The sequence below is a fragment of the Vanessa atalanta genome, chromosome 18 (genome assembly GCF_905147765.1).
Source record: "Vanessa atalanta chromosome 18, ilVanAtal1.2, whole genome shotgun sequence".
NCBI lineage: Eukaryota > Metazoa > Arthropoda > Insecta > Lepidoptera > Nymphalidae > Vanessa > Vanessa atalanta.
The window spans coordinates 2,594,596-2,611,739 of NC_061888.1; the positions used below are offsets into that span (position 1 = coordinate 2,594,596).

Genomic DNA, 17,144 nt, shown 5'->3' on the forward strand with positions numbered 1-17,144 from the left:
GTTTATCTAATTGTGTACTGACTTAGGCATATCAGATGTATACACGCCCTTTATATTCATCACAATCTTGGGGTCACAATTTTTACGCCCTAGGTTATCGAATTGAAAAAGTAGGGTCGAGTTGAACACGGAACATTAAAAATGTACACAATTTAAAATGTTCCGTATCTTCAAGTTAAAATTAATAATTTATCCTAAGTTTCTGTCTATACACTGCATTTTGCGAAATTGTAACATCAAACCAAATTAAATCAAAATTATCTTTAAATTGTACACTAATAAACATATATATAAGTCACATAACGTCGTGTCAGATATTCTTAAAACAAAAAAAAGTGAAGTCTATTTATTCCAGTCCAGTCCAATGAAGTCCAGTCACATTGCTAGACTAAGATCTCCTATTCATTGAGAGAAAGCGATGTGAAACGATAAAGCCGTTATGTTTAAAGGTCATAAACCCGTGAATCTAAGCCGAAGATTGCGAGTATAATGTTTTTCTTCAAGCATAGCTGAACCTCATCAATATTCTTAATTAATTTAGTTAAAAATGTAGGGTTAAGTTAGTTTACTAAACGGTTTAACGGTTTAGTTTAACCGTCGTTAAGCGCACCGCGATTTTAGTAATATCATCAATGTCAATATATATATAAATTCTAAATTATATTAGCGTTATGTGCAGCCATTAAATGCTAATAAAGATAAATATTACAGGAATTTTATTGTATTACTTTGAGATAAGTCTCTTCTCTTCATAAGTATTTTACTACCATTGTTAGGTTTAATTAAATTATATTCGGCATCTCATGATCAGATAAAGCAAGGTAGTGTAACTGTGATTTTGCGTCTTTAATATTGCTATTAGAGAAATACTGGATAGTTTTCTAGTAAGTTTATTTATGTGTTTTATGACATTGTAGTTAATTAGTATTGTTGACAATTGTTCCGATAGTTTATTTCTAGGAAGAGTTTTATTTTTAATAACGTTAATCTTGAATAGGAGCAATACAAAAAAAAATATTTGATGAAGGTGTTCCATGTATAGTTAAAAGAATGAAATTTAGAGAGTCATCTAATACCATAGTATTCAAAATTGAGTTCATTTGGTTCTTCTTTGTTATAAAGTTCTATAAGTGGGGGGGTGAAATCATGAAAATACTTTAAAAAATTAAAACAACTCAACCGGACAGTATCGCTCAAAAACAAAAAAGGTGACACAGCTGTCAAGATTGAATTAATTGAAGGACCTCTGTAATCAAATCTAGGGGTCATGAAGATAGCCGAAGAATTGAATGGAGTCTATTTTGCTACCATTGCACAAGAAAGGCCCGATAAAGACACTCAAAAACTACCCAGCAGTGAAATTGCTAAACTGATCGCGCCAATGTTAAAGATGGAGAAATGAGAATAGTATTTTGCTCTTGAATAACGAATTTAATCTCATTAACAATAAAATTTTATATAAAAAATAATTCTTATTCTTTTTACGTCCAAGTCTCCAAGCGCAATCCTTTTTCAAACATGACGTCTCGCCGTAATTAATTTGTATATAGCAAGGAGGTTTTATTTGGCTCGAACATCCTCCCCCCGCTCGAAGTCCTCAGGATTTCGTGTAAGCTCAGGTAGTAGGCAGAGATTATGAATAGCCCGATGAACGATGCCCTTTGAAGTGATAACGTCCACTACTCTCGACACTCCGTCAGAACCCGGGTATAATTTATGAACCCGGGCCATGCGCCATTTTAAAGGAGGTGCATTGGTCTCTTTGATGACGACCAAATCTCCTTCTTTTAATCCTCGTTTGTTGATTCGCCATTTATGTTTCTGCTGTAGTTCGCTTAAATATTCATTCCTCCAACGGTCCCAGAAGTGCTGCCGCATCTTCTCCAAGCTCTGGTAGCGGTTAAGTCTGTTCGGCTTTACATCCAGCATATTATCTGACGGTAATGATGTCAGAGGTCGGCCAATCAGGAAGTGTGCGGGAGTCAAAGGATATAGATCATTTGGATCAGAGGAAATGGGAGTTAAAGGTCTGGAATTTAGGATGGCTTCAATTTGTGTAAAGAGGGTAGACAACTCTTCGAAAGTTAAATGTTTGTCACCTAATATACGAGTTAAATGGTATTTCGCGCATTTGACGCCTACTTCCCAGAGTCCCCCAAAATGTGGAGAATATGCCGGTGAAAATTTAAATTTAATGCCTTCATCGGCTGCGAAACCAGAAATACTTTCGTTATTTGATTTTAAGAACGTTCTAATCTCGTTGTTTGCGCCGACAAAATTAGTGCCATTGTCGCAATACAATTCCAACGGCTTTCCTCTACGAGATACAAAACGTCTCAGACACAACATGAACACATCAGTGGAGAGTTCGCTTGCTAACTCAAGGTGCAAGGCTTTAGTTGAGAAACATACGAATAAGCATAAGTAGCACCTTGAAATTTTACAGCCGCGTCCCTTACGATCAGTAATGTAAAATGGCCCGGCGAAGTCGACACCACTAACGTGAAATGGGAAACTTGGAGTAACTCTCATGACAGGTAAGTTTCCCATGATAGGATTTGAACCTTGTGCTTTCATGATTCTGCACAGTCTACAATTATTGACAGTACTTCTAGCTAATATTCTACCTCTTAAAGGCCAAAACTTGTCTCTTAATGTGCTAAGTAACAGCTGCGGACCTGCATGTAAAAGTGTTTTGTGATAATGTGTAAATAACAATTTGCAAAAATGATTACTTGAATCTAAAAGAATAGGATGTTTCTTCTCATAAGGTTCACTTGAATTATGAATCCGGCCTCCTACACAAATAATGCCTTCTTGGTTTATAAATGGAGTTAAGGACAAAATACGAGACTTTGGAGGTAAGATTTGTTGATTTTCGAGTAATCTAATTTCTTCTAAAAAACATAAGCTTTGATGTTGTTTTATTAATATACTTAACGATTTATTTAAATCGTTTGTTGTCAAAGGTCCTGTAAGTTTGCAGTGTTTATGTTTTGTATTATAAATAAATCGCAGAGCATAGGCGAGAGACCTTTGCAGAATTGTGAATTTTGAAAATCTTTCAAAATGTATAATTTCTAATGTATTTGACTTTGTATGTGTAATTGATTGTAATGTAGTTATTATTTTTTTATTTTTCCTTTCAGGTAAGTCATGAATAATGGTTGTGTTAATGGGTGCTGGCCAGTGGCTTGAATTTTCAGTAAGAAATGACGGACCCTCCCACCATAGCTTACTGGAGTGTAACGATTTTGGGTTTACACCTCGAGATGCTAGGTCTGCTGGATTAATGTCGCCAGGAACATGTCTCCAAACACCTACTGATGTCAGTTCTTGTATTTCACTAACGCGGTTGGCAACAAAAGTATTTAAGTCAGTAGAGTGTGATGCCAACCAACCCAGCACTATTGTTGAATCTGTCCAATGGAACACCAAATCGATCTTACAACGTAACGTCTTCAGTACCTTGTTGCTTAAGCGTGCTGACAACAGGGCACCGCATAATTCTAGACGAGGAATAGTTAAAGCTTTGACAGGGGCCACCTTAGTCTTGGCACAAAGAAGCTTCACAAGAACGTTACCCGAACTGTCACTCGATACAATGTAGATAGCTGCGGCATATGCGACCTGAGATGCATCAGAAAACGAATGTAATTGTATGGTTTCTGATTTCTGAATAATGACACATCTCGGTATTTCAACTTTTGATACAGCATTTAAACTCGACGCAAAGTTAAGCCACTCCCTTTCTAATTTGCTATCAACTGGATCATCCCAATCTAAATTTGATAACCAAAGTCTTTGAAGAATTATTTTAGGAATAATGGTACATGGACTAAGCAAACCTAGCGGATCAAATAATTTTGCCGAATGTGACAAAATTATTCTTTTCGTTATGGTTGAGTTGATATTAATGTCAACTGGAAATTGTAGGATGTCTTCAGAAGGATCCCACTTTAATCCTAAAACTCTAGATTGTGACGATGTATCTAAATCTTTAGGCAAGATGATATTTGATTTATTCTTAAAGATAGCGGGTACATTGGTTCGCCATTTTCTTAAAGGTAAGCAGGCTGAGTTGAGTTGGTTAGCTACGGAAAAGACTAATTCTTCCAGGGCCGTTTCAGTTTCAGCCCCTGAAAGAAAATCGTCTACATAGAAATCCTCTCTAATCACTTGGGATAGTTTGTCATCACCACATTCTTTTGATAGTTGTAAAAGGCACCGGGTACTCAGATAAGGCGCTGAAGCCGTACCATATGTAACGGTGTTTAATTGGAATATCTTTATAGGTAGTGATGGCTCATCTCGCCACAAAATGAGTTGCAAATTACGTTGGTTGTTGTGTATTAATATTTGGCGGTACATTTTTTCCACATCTGCTGAAACAACATATGTATGCTGTCTGTATCTAAGTAAAATAGAAAATAAGTCATCTTGCACTACAGGGCCAATGTGTTGGATATCATTAAACGATACCCCAGTAGATGTTTTCGAAGAAGCATCAAATACCACTCGCAACTTCGTTGTCTCACTATGTTCTCTTATGACTGCATGATGTGGAAGGTAGCAGCCAAATACTGGTTTATTAATCTCGGTCATGTGTCCCATGCGTTCATATTCATGAATGAAATCTAAATATTGTTGTTTTAATTGTGGCTTATTTCTTAATTTTTTTTTCAATTTGAAATAGTCGTTTTTCTGCAATGTCATATGAATCACCCAATAATTCAACCGAATTCTTCAATGGAATCTGAACACTAAATCTGCCATTTCTTTCTCTGCGAGTTGTCTGATTGAACAATATTTCGCAATAATCACTACTGATATTTTTGTTTGTTGAAGGTATGTCTTCAAGTTCCCAAAACTTTGACAGTTGCGCGCTAATGTCCTTGGAAAAGTTACACTGTATGTTAGAACTACTGTTCTTATAAAACGCACCCGAAATGGAACCAGCCACTATCCAACCTAAATATGTGTCCTGTAGTATTGGTCTTTTAGGCCCCAAATGTATTCTATCAGATCTTACTATGTCCCAGAATATATCAGCGCCCAAAAGTAAATCTATTTCTCTAGGTTGATAGAAGTTAGGATCAGCCAATTGAATATTGTTAGGAATTCCTAAATCATGTATATTCACTGCGACATGAGGCAGGTGTTCAGTTATTTTAGGTAAAACAAAGCAATTAATTTTTGTGTTAAAGGAATTATGCATGGAGCGCAAATGGATAGTGCAATGCTCCGTAACTTTTAACACAGTGTGGCCAATCCCGGAAACACAATGATGATAATTTTTATTTTTAAGTAACCCAATATCCTTTTGTGCTCTTTCGCTAATGAATGATGATTGGCTACCAGAGTCCAGTAAAGCCCTCAAAATAAATGTTTTGCCATTGCACGTTACCTTGACCAACGCTGTTGAAAGAAGAGCTTGATTGGTGGAAACGGCTGACATAGAAACTAAAGTGGAGGGTCCGGAAGTCGTGGAGTCAACTACAGCCTCAGATGAGTTAATTTCATTAGTATTTGTAGCGTGTTCATTATTAGGTTTTGTATTTGTAGTAGTTAGATGATTATTTTGAGTGGATTGTAAAGAACTTTGTTTATGTAATAATGTGTTGTGTTTTTTGTGACAGATCCTACAGCCATTCAATCTACATTGATATGATTGATGACCTCTGCGGAGACAATTACTACATAATTTCATGATGAATACTTTAGTTAAGCGTTCCTCGACAGGTAATGATTTAAATTTAAGGCATTCAAAAATTCTATGATCTTGGTTACAAAGTGGACATTTCTTCTGTTTAAGATTATATTCGACGGAGGATGAAGCAATAAATGATTTTGTATGTGGCAAGATATGTCGTCTTTCATTATTATTAAACTTACCTGCGTTAACAGTTTCTAAGACTGTAGCTCGCTGGCGAAGGAAAGAATAAAATTCTTCTAATGAGGGTGAATCCAAGTCACTTCTAAATTCTTCCCATTTACGCGCTGTTACACTGTCGAGCTTCCCCGAGGCCATATAAATTATTAAAGTGTCCCACTTATCAGTAGGTTCGCCTAAAGAATTTAAGGCGTTTAAGTTTTTGGATAAAGTATCAATTAACTCATGTATGCCGTGCTCACTTTCTTTATGTAGCTGTTGAATTGAAAACAATCCCTTAATGTGTTCATTTATTAAGAGACGCTTGTTGTCATACCGTTGGCATAAAAGATTCCATGCGATTGAATAATTACTCGAAGACACAGTAATAGACGATATGACAGAACCAGCAGAACCTTCTAAGTACGATTTTAAATAATGAAATTTGTTTATATCTTCTATAGAATCATTATTATGAATAAGTGATATATATGTATCTCTAAAGGAAAGCCATTGGTTTGAATTACCACTAAAAGGAGGTATTTTTAAAGGAGGCAACTTCATTAAGCTATTACGACCCTTATTTGTATTATTGGATGCATTTACATCTTTGTTCTTGTTTTCAATATACTCCAACAAAGACTGAGCTTTGGCAATTAAATTATAAAATAAATTCTCCGTTATATCGCGTTCCTCAAGCTGCTTTGACGTATCATCTTCTAATAATTCTATCTGTGATTGTATATCCTCAAAACAGCTTGAAAGGTCACGCAACTTGTCATATCTTAAACGAAGTTCGTTTAATTGTACCGCATTAAATTCTTTACATTCCATTAATGGTGTTAAATATTTATCAAAAAGAGTTAATCTACCTCTAATAGTTGCTCTTTGTCTAACAAGATCTTTTAACTTACTCATTTTAACGGCGAAAACAACGCACAATTAATTAACTGTTTTTTTTACAAAACAAATCTAACAATATAATTATTGAATTTGTACTTTACGTGAATCCCGTTACGAATCGGTTTCGCAGCCGGCCGGTCTCTGACAACACGCTTGCAATTGTATGTAGGAGCGAGATTCTGCGACACTCGCCACAATTTTACAACCAATTCCGGACTTATAGATGTTTATTTCTGTAATTTGTATAATAATTATTTGAATATGTGAGTTGACTAAAAAACATTATCGTCTACCGTTTTCACACAAATCGAATTAAAAGAATTTATTATGAAGGATTGAAGACGTATTTTCCTCGGATGGCTGCAGCTGGATGCTGGCGATGTCCTGGAGGGCGAATAGTCTTGGCTTCGTTTTTCGATAGGTATTACGGTAGGTGGATTGTTCGGTAAAGATCACGTCGGGGTCACCAAATGATCGCGCCAATGTTAAAGATGGAGAAATGAGAATAGTATTTTGCTCTTGAATAACGAATTTAATCTCATTAACAATAAAATTTTATATAAAAAATAATTCTTATTCTTTTTACGTCCAAGTCTCCAAGCGCAATCCTTTTTCAAACATGACGTCTCGCCGTAATTAATTTGTATATAGCAAGGAGGTTTTATTTGGCTCGAACAAAACTGTTTGAAGGAGTCGAGGGTGCAAGTATAATAAGCCATACAGTTTACAGAAATAAGATCTAGGCTTTTAAATATGGTGGTGGAGGAGAATATTGCGCATACCGTGTACAGCAAAAAGAACAAAAAATCATTTTCAACCAACTGTTTTTCAACAATCAACCAACAACCAGGCCATATGGTAAACTGGTTGTATTAGGAAAGATCGATTGCAAAACTACCACCTACCACGGTCCGACCAGATTCAACATGTAACGGAACTTAATATTCCGACTGCCCCAAGACAGGCAGAGGACAGAGCCCGAGTAAGCCAGTCAAACTCTCATTGAAGGCACTTCAGGACTTTAGTAATGAACTGCACGAAGAAGAAAAATAATATATAGTTTGAATGTGTTTGTTTGAACGCGCTAAACTCATGAGATTTTTTGCGTCAGATAGCCTGTTTATGTAATTATTATTATTACGTCACACTACGGCCTGGGCTAGAAACTAGCTTATGCTGGGATAGTAAATTATAAGGTTTTGGTTTAAAAAAATAAGAATAATAATATTCATCACTAAGAACGATATTTATTCCAAAAACTATTACTTACACTTAATTATCACTAAAACAAATTTTAATAAATAATATTTTTTTAGAAATGTCTTGTAATGAAAATTGCAAAGATACTTGTGCAAGAATATGAATTTATTAATGAATAATAAAAACATTTTGTCATTATTTAAGCGTCGACCCAGCAGTCCTCATCGTTGACTGGAAGCCACACAAATTTGCTATCATTCAGAAACTTGGATTCCTTCACATATTTGTCGACGACAGCCTTGGCTTCTTCAGATAAGGTCTTAGATCTCGAGAGTACCCAAGCGGATTCTGTAAATCCAATAATCAAACTTATTATTGGTAAAGCAATTTCATTTAAATATATTATCTCTAATAGTAAAAATACGTAGTTAGTAAGAAACAGCAAATAATATATATCATACTACTGGGCCTTCTCATTTGGAGGCTTTCCCTCCTCTAAACGAGAAGGTTTGGAGCTTGATTGGGGATAGCACACAAATGACGGAATTTTATACAACTCATGAAGGTTTTCTCACAATATAGAATAGTTAAGCTCGAGATTAATAATATTTATATGACTGAATGGATATATAATATGGAGTTTAGTGGTGCATTGGTTATTACCTCGGTAGCCTTTCTGAGCTTCATCGAATTGACAATAATAGCAGATGAAGAAGTTGTCGTAGTCAATTGCCAGAATGTTCAGTTCACTGTCAATAACAGTGCCGTTAGCTGAAAGTATATAATATTTAAATTTAATTGAAAGTATGATTTGTGAAACGAAAGATGTTTAATTAATAACACTTAAAATGTTTTAATAAATAACTACCTCCGTAAGGCAGGCTATGGATCAGTTTTCCGGTAGTTCCAGCGTCTTTTGCAAGCGTGGCATTACCTTCGATAGTCGTAAGTTTTTTGTTGCTAACGAAAGTGTATTCGATTTTTTTGACATCACCATCCTGTTTGTATTTAAGGATACCACACTTGCCGTCCTTCACAACTGCATCTGGATACCTCGCGACTTCGAACCAAACACCATCACCGTACTGTTAAAAAAAAATCGTTTTAAATTTAACCATCATGGAAATAGTGTGACGTCACCAATACTTAACTAATTAATTTAAATTTCCAAACAATTCTTTCTAATAATACGTGAATTGCAAGCCCTTTTTACGAAAATTATGAGTACCGAGCAGTGTGACATTTGGCATATGTAAAAATATTATGCGCACTATGCGTTCAATACACACACATATTTACGTTTTAAATAGGATGCATTCAAACTTTACGTTCATAGTATCAATGACAAAACATGCCTTGTCAAAGTTAAAAATTAATGTCGATGAAGAATAAATGTTTTTCTTAAGATCATGTGTATGTAATCTTTGTCACTGGTTCTCCTCCCTCCTCCTCCCTTTGAGGAGAAGGTTCGGAGCATATTCCACCACGCTGCTCCAATGCGGGTTGGCGGTAGGTATATATCAATATATTATTACACTGTCCAAATGCATTCAATTGTGTCAGCTTTAAAAACTAATTAATTATCGTCAGCAAACTACATTATATCATAAAATAATATATTTAACGTAGAAAGGTCATTAATATAAATCATAAATAGAAAAGGACCTAAAATGTGACCCTGCGAACCGCCCATTCTAATCAACCGAACCAGAAAATTTATTTCCATTAACGAAAACTTGTTATTCTTTTGGTCAATTATGAAACAATAAGATCAAGTGATTTTCCCTTAACACCGTAATGTTCAAGCTTATATAAAAGCGCTTCATGTGCTACATAATGAAATACCCCAATAGTATTATATATAGATTAGAATAGATCAGGTTCCTGGCATCATACAGACATATGTCTAAGCACTGTAGTTCCCATGTGTGTCGACATTTAGTGAAACCATATTGTTCACTGTGTAAAATATCAATGGATATAGAGTTGTTTTAAAATCAACGAAAATGAGGATCGTTACAATGGATACTAGACCAGATTCCACAGCAGAGCGTGTAATGATGTGGTGAGGATCTAGTATTAACTATTTCCATTATATGGAAAGACTCTTTTCTTCAAAAGACCTACTGACTCTCATTTCGCTTAGTACTCGTTTGGTTATTAATTGATTTCTAATTTCGTCCATACCAACCACTCTAAAGGGAGACGAACTGCGATAGATATATTATAATATATGAGACCATTTATCAATGAAGAAAGTATGTGCTTTGTAACTCTATATTACATTTAAAAGTATATAAGTCATTTGATACTCACAGCGTCAAAATTGAAGTCTTCAACGTTATTGACCTTCGGGCACGAGTCGCTGATAATGCGGGCGGAGACTGAAACCACGAGGGAAAGCAGAGCAATACGGTACATTGTGGTAGTCTTTTGTATGATTACCTGCGGGTGACTTAGCCATTTCAGATAACTACACGCTTTTATACTCATCCCAATCTGGGGTTAATTAAAACAAGAGGTTATCGGTTTCATAAAAAATAGTACATAAATTTGTGATTTTTTTTTTATTTTGCTCTTTATCTTGAGGTGAAATATGAATGTTTGTCATGGTAGTACTCCGGTTACTATCCTATAATCGATATTGAAATTATTTCAATTTAAAATGAAAATTATTTTATATTTGGTTTAAAAGAATCCACTAAAGTTTAAGTTTGACAAAAATCTCTATAGTATTTAAATACAGCTTGAGGAACTCTCAAAAAAATGTACAGTATTGCATGTGTGGTCAACTGCACAATATTTTTCCGAAAGAAAAACGATGATTTTTTTTTATGATATCCAATTAATTATTTAATTTAATTGTATTTACAATCATCAATATAACATTCATCACAAAATACTAAATTTATGTTACTTGATCATATTTATCTCCTATATAAGACCAATATTTTTAAATTTTTTGTTATCTAATTAAATTTATAAGGTGTTAGAAATAATAACATTAAAAATTTAAATAATTTATTTCACAAACTTTGTCACTTCTACAACTAGAACTGACAATGTAGTGAAGACAATGTAGAAGCCTAAATAAAATAAATATTTAGTCAAAAATTCGTAAATTTTTGTTTCGTCTGCATTTAAGCGTCGACCTTGCAGTCCTCATCACTGAATGACGGCCACACGAATTTGCTGGCATTCAGAAGAGTAGAGTCCTTCATAATCTTCTCAATCTTTGCCTTGGTTTCGTCAGACAGAGTCTTAGACCTCGAGAGAACCCAGGCAAACTCTGAAAATTAAAAATTACAATATATATATATATATATATATATTTAGAGTATAATATTACGCAACACATTCATAAATTTATTTTAATGTATGTGAAGTTCGAAATATAGACACGTAAATATCGATGAAGTACGACACCATAAGAAAAACAGAGACTATCATTGTGTCTAAATTTCAACGATTTTCAATAAATAATCTACGAGTTAAGAAAAATGGGAGGGGGCGTGTACAATAGTTTGAGTTTTGAAGTAAATATGTATCTTTATAATTCTGAATTACCTCTGCGGATCTTCTTTTCCTCGTCGAATTGACAGAAGTAAGCGATGCAGTAGTTTTCGTAGTCAATAGCCAGGATGTTCACAACACTATCAACCATAGCACCTTTAGCTGAAAAAAAAATAAGCGATATATATTAAAATTTTTGATCCCAAGATTTCTCTTTCTTGTTTGATAAAATCTCGTGCGTTTATAGCCCATTTATTGAGAAGTCTTACAAACTATACAGCATAATGAGGGCAGAAAATAGCGTTTAAAGCAGACGAACACCGGATCTATTTAGAAATCAGGAGCAGCTTGTTTTATAGAAAAAAAGAGATGTGTCGTTGGTTAGAACGAAGTTGTTTTCGCTATGTAGGTTTGAATAACAGGCACGATGGATGATGATAATTCAAAGACAAGAAATGAAATTTTGATCAGAAATCCCGTGTGAATTAAAACAATAACTTGAAATAATTGTCTATTAAATTGCATATAAGAGAAAGAGACGGAGAGAAAGAGAAGAAAAAGTCTAGAATCATAACGCTTTTACGTGAGGATATCTGCCAATTGCCTCTACTGTAAGCCGCGTAAAATAATTTTGCTTCATATAACTGGCATGATATGAATTATAATATTATAACATGACTAGACATAGAGATAACCGTAGAATGAATATACATTGCATTGACTTGGTGGTAGGGCTTTGTGCAAGCCCGTCTGGGTAGGTACCACCCATTCATCAGATATTATACCGCTAAACAGCAGTAGTCAGTATTATTGTGTTCCGGTTTGAAGGGTGAGTGAGTCAGTGTAACTACAAGCACAGGGACGTAACATCTTGGTTCCCAAGGTTGGTAGCGCATTGGTGATGTAAGGTATGTTTAATATTTCTTACAAGGCCATTGTGTATGGGCGGTGGTGACCACTTACCATCAGGCGACCCATTGCTCGTCCGCCTACCGATTTCATAAAAAAGTTGACCACAAATTATTTGGAGCGTGATCATAATAATAAATCGAAGTCAAATCGAAGAACAATCTTAGGAGAAATAAAGAATGATAATAATTCAATGCCTACCTCCGTAAGGAAGGCTGTGGATCAGTTTTCCAGTAGTACCAGCGTCAGTGGCAAGTTTGGCGGTGCCCTCGATGACCTTAAGTTTGTTGTTCCTTATGTAAGTGTTCTTCACTTTCATAACATCGCCTTCCAATTTGTATTCAGCGGAACCACATTTTCCCTTCTTCTCGGTACCATGGGGGTACCTCGCGACTTCGTACCAAACGCCATTGCCGTACTGTTGAAATAATTCATAAATAAAAATTAATTTCGATTCTCAGTAACATGGATCACGCGAGAAGTTAGGCTATCCTTACTTCTTATAACGCTTATATAAAGCAAATTCAATAAATCCTTCCTTGTGTAACTTGCCGTTTACACTTTAGAAGTCATGTGTTTAAGGTCATTGACATAACTAAGTGGAACGATTATTGATGCAAAGCTGGAGCGTAATAATTAGCTTATATTTGTGGGAAAGACAATTCAATAACTTTAATAATTCTTCTGTATTAAATTTTACGGATACTTACAGAAGCGAAGTTGAAATCGTTGACGGGTTTGACCTCAGGGCACTGAGTGTCAAGGATGACATTCGCGGAGACCGAAGCCACGAGGGCGAGGAGTGCAAAACGATACATGGTGATTTACTTCTGAATCACTGTTTCGTCCTATTGCAGGTAGCTAACTTTCGTGGATATAAGATAACCACACACCTTTTATACTCTTCGCAATCAACAGGTCAGGATATTCAACGTAAAAGGTTATCAAATCGAAAAGATTGTCTCTCGTAAACAATACGAAACAATTTTAATATTTCATATCTGTAGACGAAAAACAACTATTATGGTATGAATTGTGTGACTGGCCGTCTGTCTTCGTGTCTGTCAATATAAATAATAATTAATGTCAAAATAATAATGGTTGTTTATTTCGAAATTATTTAAGCTAAAAATTATTATCTCTCCATTATTGACGGATAGAGTAATATATATATGTTCATAAATGCATCTATATTTTTGCATATCCTAAAAAAGATATGATAATATTGATGTCAAAGCATTTTTAGCCGACACCCAAGATCGTGATCGTCGTTATGCTCGCCCCGACCCCAATGTCTCATTACTACAGGCTATACTGTAAAAGCTAATCCGTAATCATATGCGACTGAAAGAAACTAATGTATAATCCTAATAAAGCATAAAACATATACTCTATTCCAACCATAAGAGGCAAAAAGTCAAATAAACAACATTTGACAGCAAATTGACGCGATATCATTGGTCGAGAGCTTCACAAATCTATGATATTCACTATGGATTTGCGAAAAAATGCCGTTTTGAACGTCGACGAAACTTGGAATTTCGGAAGTAAAATTAAAGTGGAAATAAAAGGTTAAGTGTAATAGTGATGTATAATAAATAAAGATATATTAATCATAAACTCTAAGTAAACTATCATACATATAGCTGAGTTATTAAAAAATCACATGAAATAGGCAAATCTAAGGGTTGTTTATCTTTTTTTCTACTTCAATTGGATTTGGCTATAGGTAGTCTTTGCAAGAGAATATTTATACTGCCAACTACCGCCTGTAGTACTGTTAAGTTATTTATAATAGCACATAACCACTTCAACATTTTTTATGTGCAACAAATGAAAAATATTGTAAAGTCTTCCAGCTCTATATAGCTGTTATCCCACGATCCCGGGGGTTTGTTGCCTTATAACCCACAAGACCAACGGCAGTAGTAGAATAATAAATGTGTCACAAAGCAGTGATCATTGATTTGACACGTGACAGAAAATAAAGGGTAAAAGAAGTGTCTTTAATAAAATATTATCTTATATATTTGTTTACAAACAAAATTCTTTGAAGGTGTTCTAGAGAAAGATACGCTTAGACGTTATATTGTGCTGCAGTTTAGTGCAATGTCGAGTAAATTCGAAAAGAAAAAACACGAATCCATTTTTAAAAATCGAATTTTTTTAATCTTCAGATTTCGCTTCTGTGTGTTTGTAAGCTTATGTGTGTGGGTAACGTAACGTAAGTCGAATAGAATCTTCGAGAATAGAAATCTTCGGGTTTCTCTTATGTGTGTGTGTTTTTTATGACATCGGTAGCGACAAGCAAATGGGCCACCTGATGGTAAGTGGTCACTACCGCCCATAGACAATGGCATTGTAAGAAATATTAACCATTCCTTACATCATCAATGCGCCACCAACCTTGGTAACTAAGATGGTACGTCCCTTATGCCTGTAGCTATACTGGCTCACTCACCCTTCAAACAGGAGCACAGGACACAAGACCTTTTTAACGTCTACAGTACTGTAGTACATTTTTTTTATCTATCTCGTAGGGTTCAGCCAGCGTTTGCAACGTAAGCGCAAAAAATGTGTTTATTTACGACACCACATTACAAACCACCACATTAAAATTATCAGTTTTCCTCCACTATATTGTGTATGTATACATATAAAACTTTTTCTTGAATCACCATATCTATTAAAAAAACGCATCAAAATCCGCTGTATAATTTTTTAGATCTAATCATACACAGGGACAGACATACAGCGGTAAGCGACTTTGTTTTATACTATGTAATTGTTTTACTAAGGACGATGCCCATTTTAGTATGCAAGTTCATTCTATGTTGCGTCAAATCTTAAGTTGTTTTTTAACGTTATTTGATATAGCCAATACATTCAAGCAATTATAATTTTTTTATCAGCACCTAGTTTCTGAAGTTATCTCGGAAACTAAACATAAGGAATATCTAATTAGGAATATTTAAATTCGTGTGAGTTTTATAAATTACATAATTATATTTATTATTTTATTGTAATAATTTTTTTTAATGTACTTTAAAGTTAGTTTTAATTACGCCGAAGAAATAGAAGTACACACGCGCGTCAATACATACACGCCCCTTTTTTTCTGTAAGTATGTCTTCGATAATAGAGGTAGGGGCGACCCAAGAAACGATGGATGGATTGTGTGAAAGACGATATGGTTAGAAAGAATGTTACTTGTGAGATGACGTCCGACAGAGAAATATGGAAGAAGAAGACATGCTGCGCCGACTCCAAGTAAAATTGGGATAAGGGCAGGAGAATGATGAATGATGATGATGTCCTCGATAATTTTGGACTAATTTGTATAAATAATTATTTAAGCGCAGCCAAGAGTCTGGTTTGCTCTGTAGTTGGAAATATGTAAACTCCTGTGATTGGAAACCAAGTAAAGCCTGCGCTTTTTGTCGTTCCGTTGACTTTTGAGAGTAACGGAATAGACGGTGCACCTTTGGGCACACAATTGTACAGTATTATGTGTCCTGCGTAGTTGGCTGATCTTGAGATTATCGGCAGAAATCGATCAGAATGACGTCATATTGCACATATATATAAAAGTAGTTCATTTGATACATTCGCACACACATTCCTCACAGTAATTAACGATCTATAAATTCGTCAATGATTAATAACTGTGATAAAAAAAAAGATAAAACTTTTGACGTATTAAAAAAGACACGTCATTTCGCTCTACTGGGAATTTGATTTCGATTTTGATTTTGTATTCGCTTTTATTGCTTCAATATAATGTTTCACGCGTTCCATCTGCCTTGTAACCTATACTTTCTCTGTTTAAAGGGTGATCTGGTGACATTTATTAAACAGGCTAACTTACGCTTTATCCCAAATTTTGTAAATCTGTTTTCAGCGATAAGCCTGAGTACTTTGAATGTATGTTTAAAGTCTATTTAATCTATATAAAAAATCGTGGACTTAGTATTTATTGATATCTAGGCATATAAAAAATAATTATACATTACTGACATAATCTGTAATTAAAATGGTGGAAACTACTGCGTTTCTTGCCGGGTCTTCTCGATCTTTGGATTCAACTACTTGAATAAATAGATATAATTTTGATGATTATTTTGATATATGTTTTTTACAAATATATTTGTTCTTTTCGTAAGTTAGTACATAATTTGTAACAATAAAATATATTTACTAACGCTACACACAATACTATAAATTAATACTATTTACTAATAGGCTACCAGGTGGTAAGTGGTCACCACAGCCCATAGACATTAGGACTGTGAGAAATATTAACCATCACTTACATCGCCAATGCGCCCCTAACCTTGAGAGCTAAGATTTCTAACCGGAACGTAACAGTAAGTATTGCTGCTTTGAGGTAGAATATATGATCAGTTGGTAATACCTACCCAGATGGGCTTGCACAGAACCCTACCACCAAGTAAATGGTGCCCATCATTTTTCTCATTTCTCATTTAACAACAATATCTCCCTCATAAAATGTCTAAAACAAACTTACTTGTCATGCTAATTTGATACGTATATCCTCTAAATGTTATAATTATTACGATTAATATCGCTTATCACTTTCTAGCATAACACGTTTGTGTTCTGCGGCGAATTTCGAATTTGTCCTCACAGATTTACAATAGCAACAATTTTGAGTAACGGAATAGACGCATTGATAGCATTATCTTTATAAAATGTAGAAATATACCGACAAACGTTACTTAAAATA

At 34.7% G+C, this 17,144-nt stretch overlaps 2 protein-coding genes across 2 annotated transcripts; both read right to left on the reverse strand.

The window, feature by feature from the left end:
* Positions 1-8,128: 8,128 nt before the first annotated feature.
* Positions 8,129-10,423, reverse strand: LOC125070764 (bilin-binding protein-like). The gene is made up of 4 exons (XM_047680719.1): positions 10,292-10,423; positions 8,844-9,060; positions 8,639-8,746; positions 8,129-8,323 (listed from the first exon to the last, which is right to left on the reverse strand). Exons 1-4 carry the CDS (start codon positions 10,394-10,396, stop codon positions 8,175-8,177), a joined length of 579 nt encoding a protein of 192 aa, XP_047536675.1. The 5' UTR covers positions 10,397-10,423; the 3' UTR covers positions 8,129-8,174.
* Positions 10,424-11,074: 651 nt separating this feature from the next.
* Positions 11,075-13,244, reverse strand: LOC125070760 (bilin-binding protein-like). The gene is made up of 4 exons (XM_047680716.1): positions 13,108-13,244; positions 12,599-12,815; positions 11,543-11,650; positions 11,075-11,264 (listed from the first exon to the last, which is right to left on the reverse strand). The coding sequence occupies exons 1-4, from the start codon at positions 13,213-13,215 to the stop codon at positions 11,116-11,118; spliced, it is 582 nt and encodes a 193-aa protein (XP_047536672.1). The 5' UTR covers positions 13,216-13,244; the 3' UTR covers positions 11,075-11,115.
* Between the last annotated feature and the right edge of the window lie 3,900 nt (positions 13,245-17,144).

Excerpts from the sequence above, each read along its gene's own strand:
- LOC125070764 (XM_047680719.1), bottom strand. The coding sequence starts at position 10,396 with ATGTACCGTATTGCTCTGCTTTCCCTCGTGGTTTCAGTCTCCGCCCGC. Across the intron at positions 8,747-8,843 it reads CCATAGCCTGCCTTACGGAG|CTAACGGCACTGTTATTGAC; the intron begins GTAGTTATTTAT and ends ATATACTTTCAG. Across the intron at positions 8,324-8,638 it reads AGCTCAGAAAGGCTACCGAG|AATCCGCTTGGGTACTCTCG; the intron begins GTAATAACCAAT and ends TTGGATTTACAG.
- LOC125070760 (XM_047680716.1), bottom strand. The coding sequence starts at position 13,215 with ATGTATCGTTTTGCACTCCTCGCCCTCGTGGCTTCGGTCTCCGCGAAT. Across the intron at positions 11,651-12,598 it reads CCACAGCCTTCCTTACGGAG|CTAAAGGTGCTATGGTTGAT; the intron begins GTAGGCATTGAA and ends TTTTTTTTTCAG. Across the intron at positions 11,265-11,542 it reads GGAAAAGAAGATCCGCAGAG|AGTTTGCCTGGGTTCTCTCG; the intron begins GTAATTCAGAAT and ends TTTAATTTTCAG.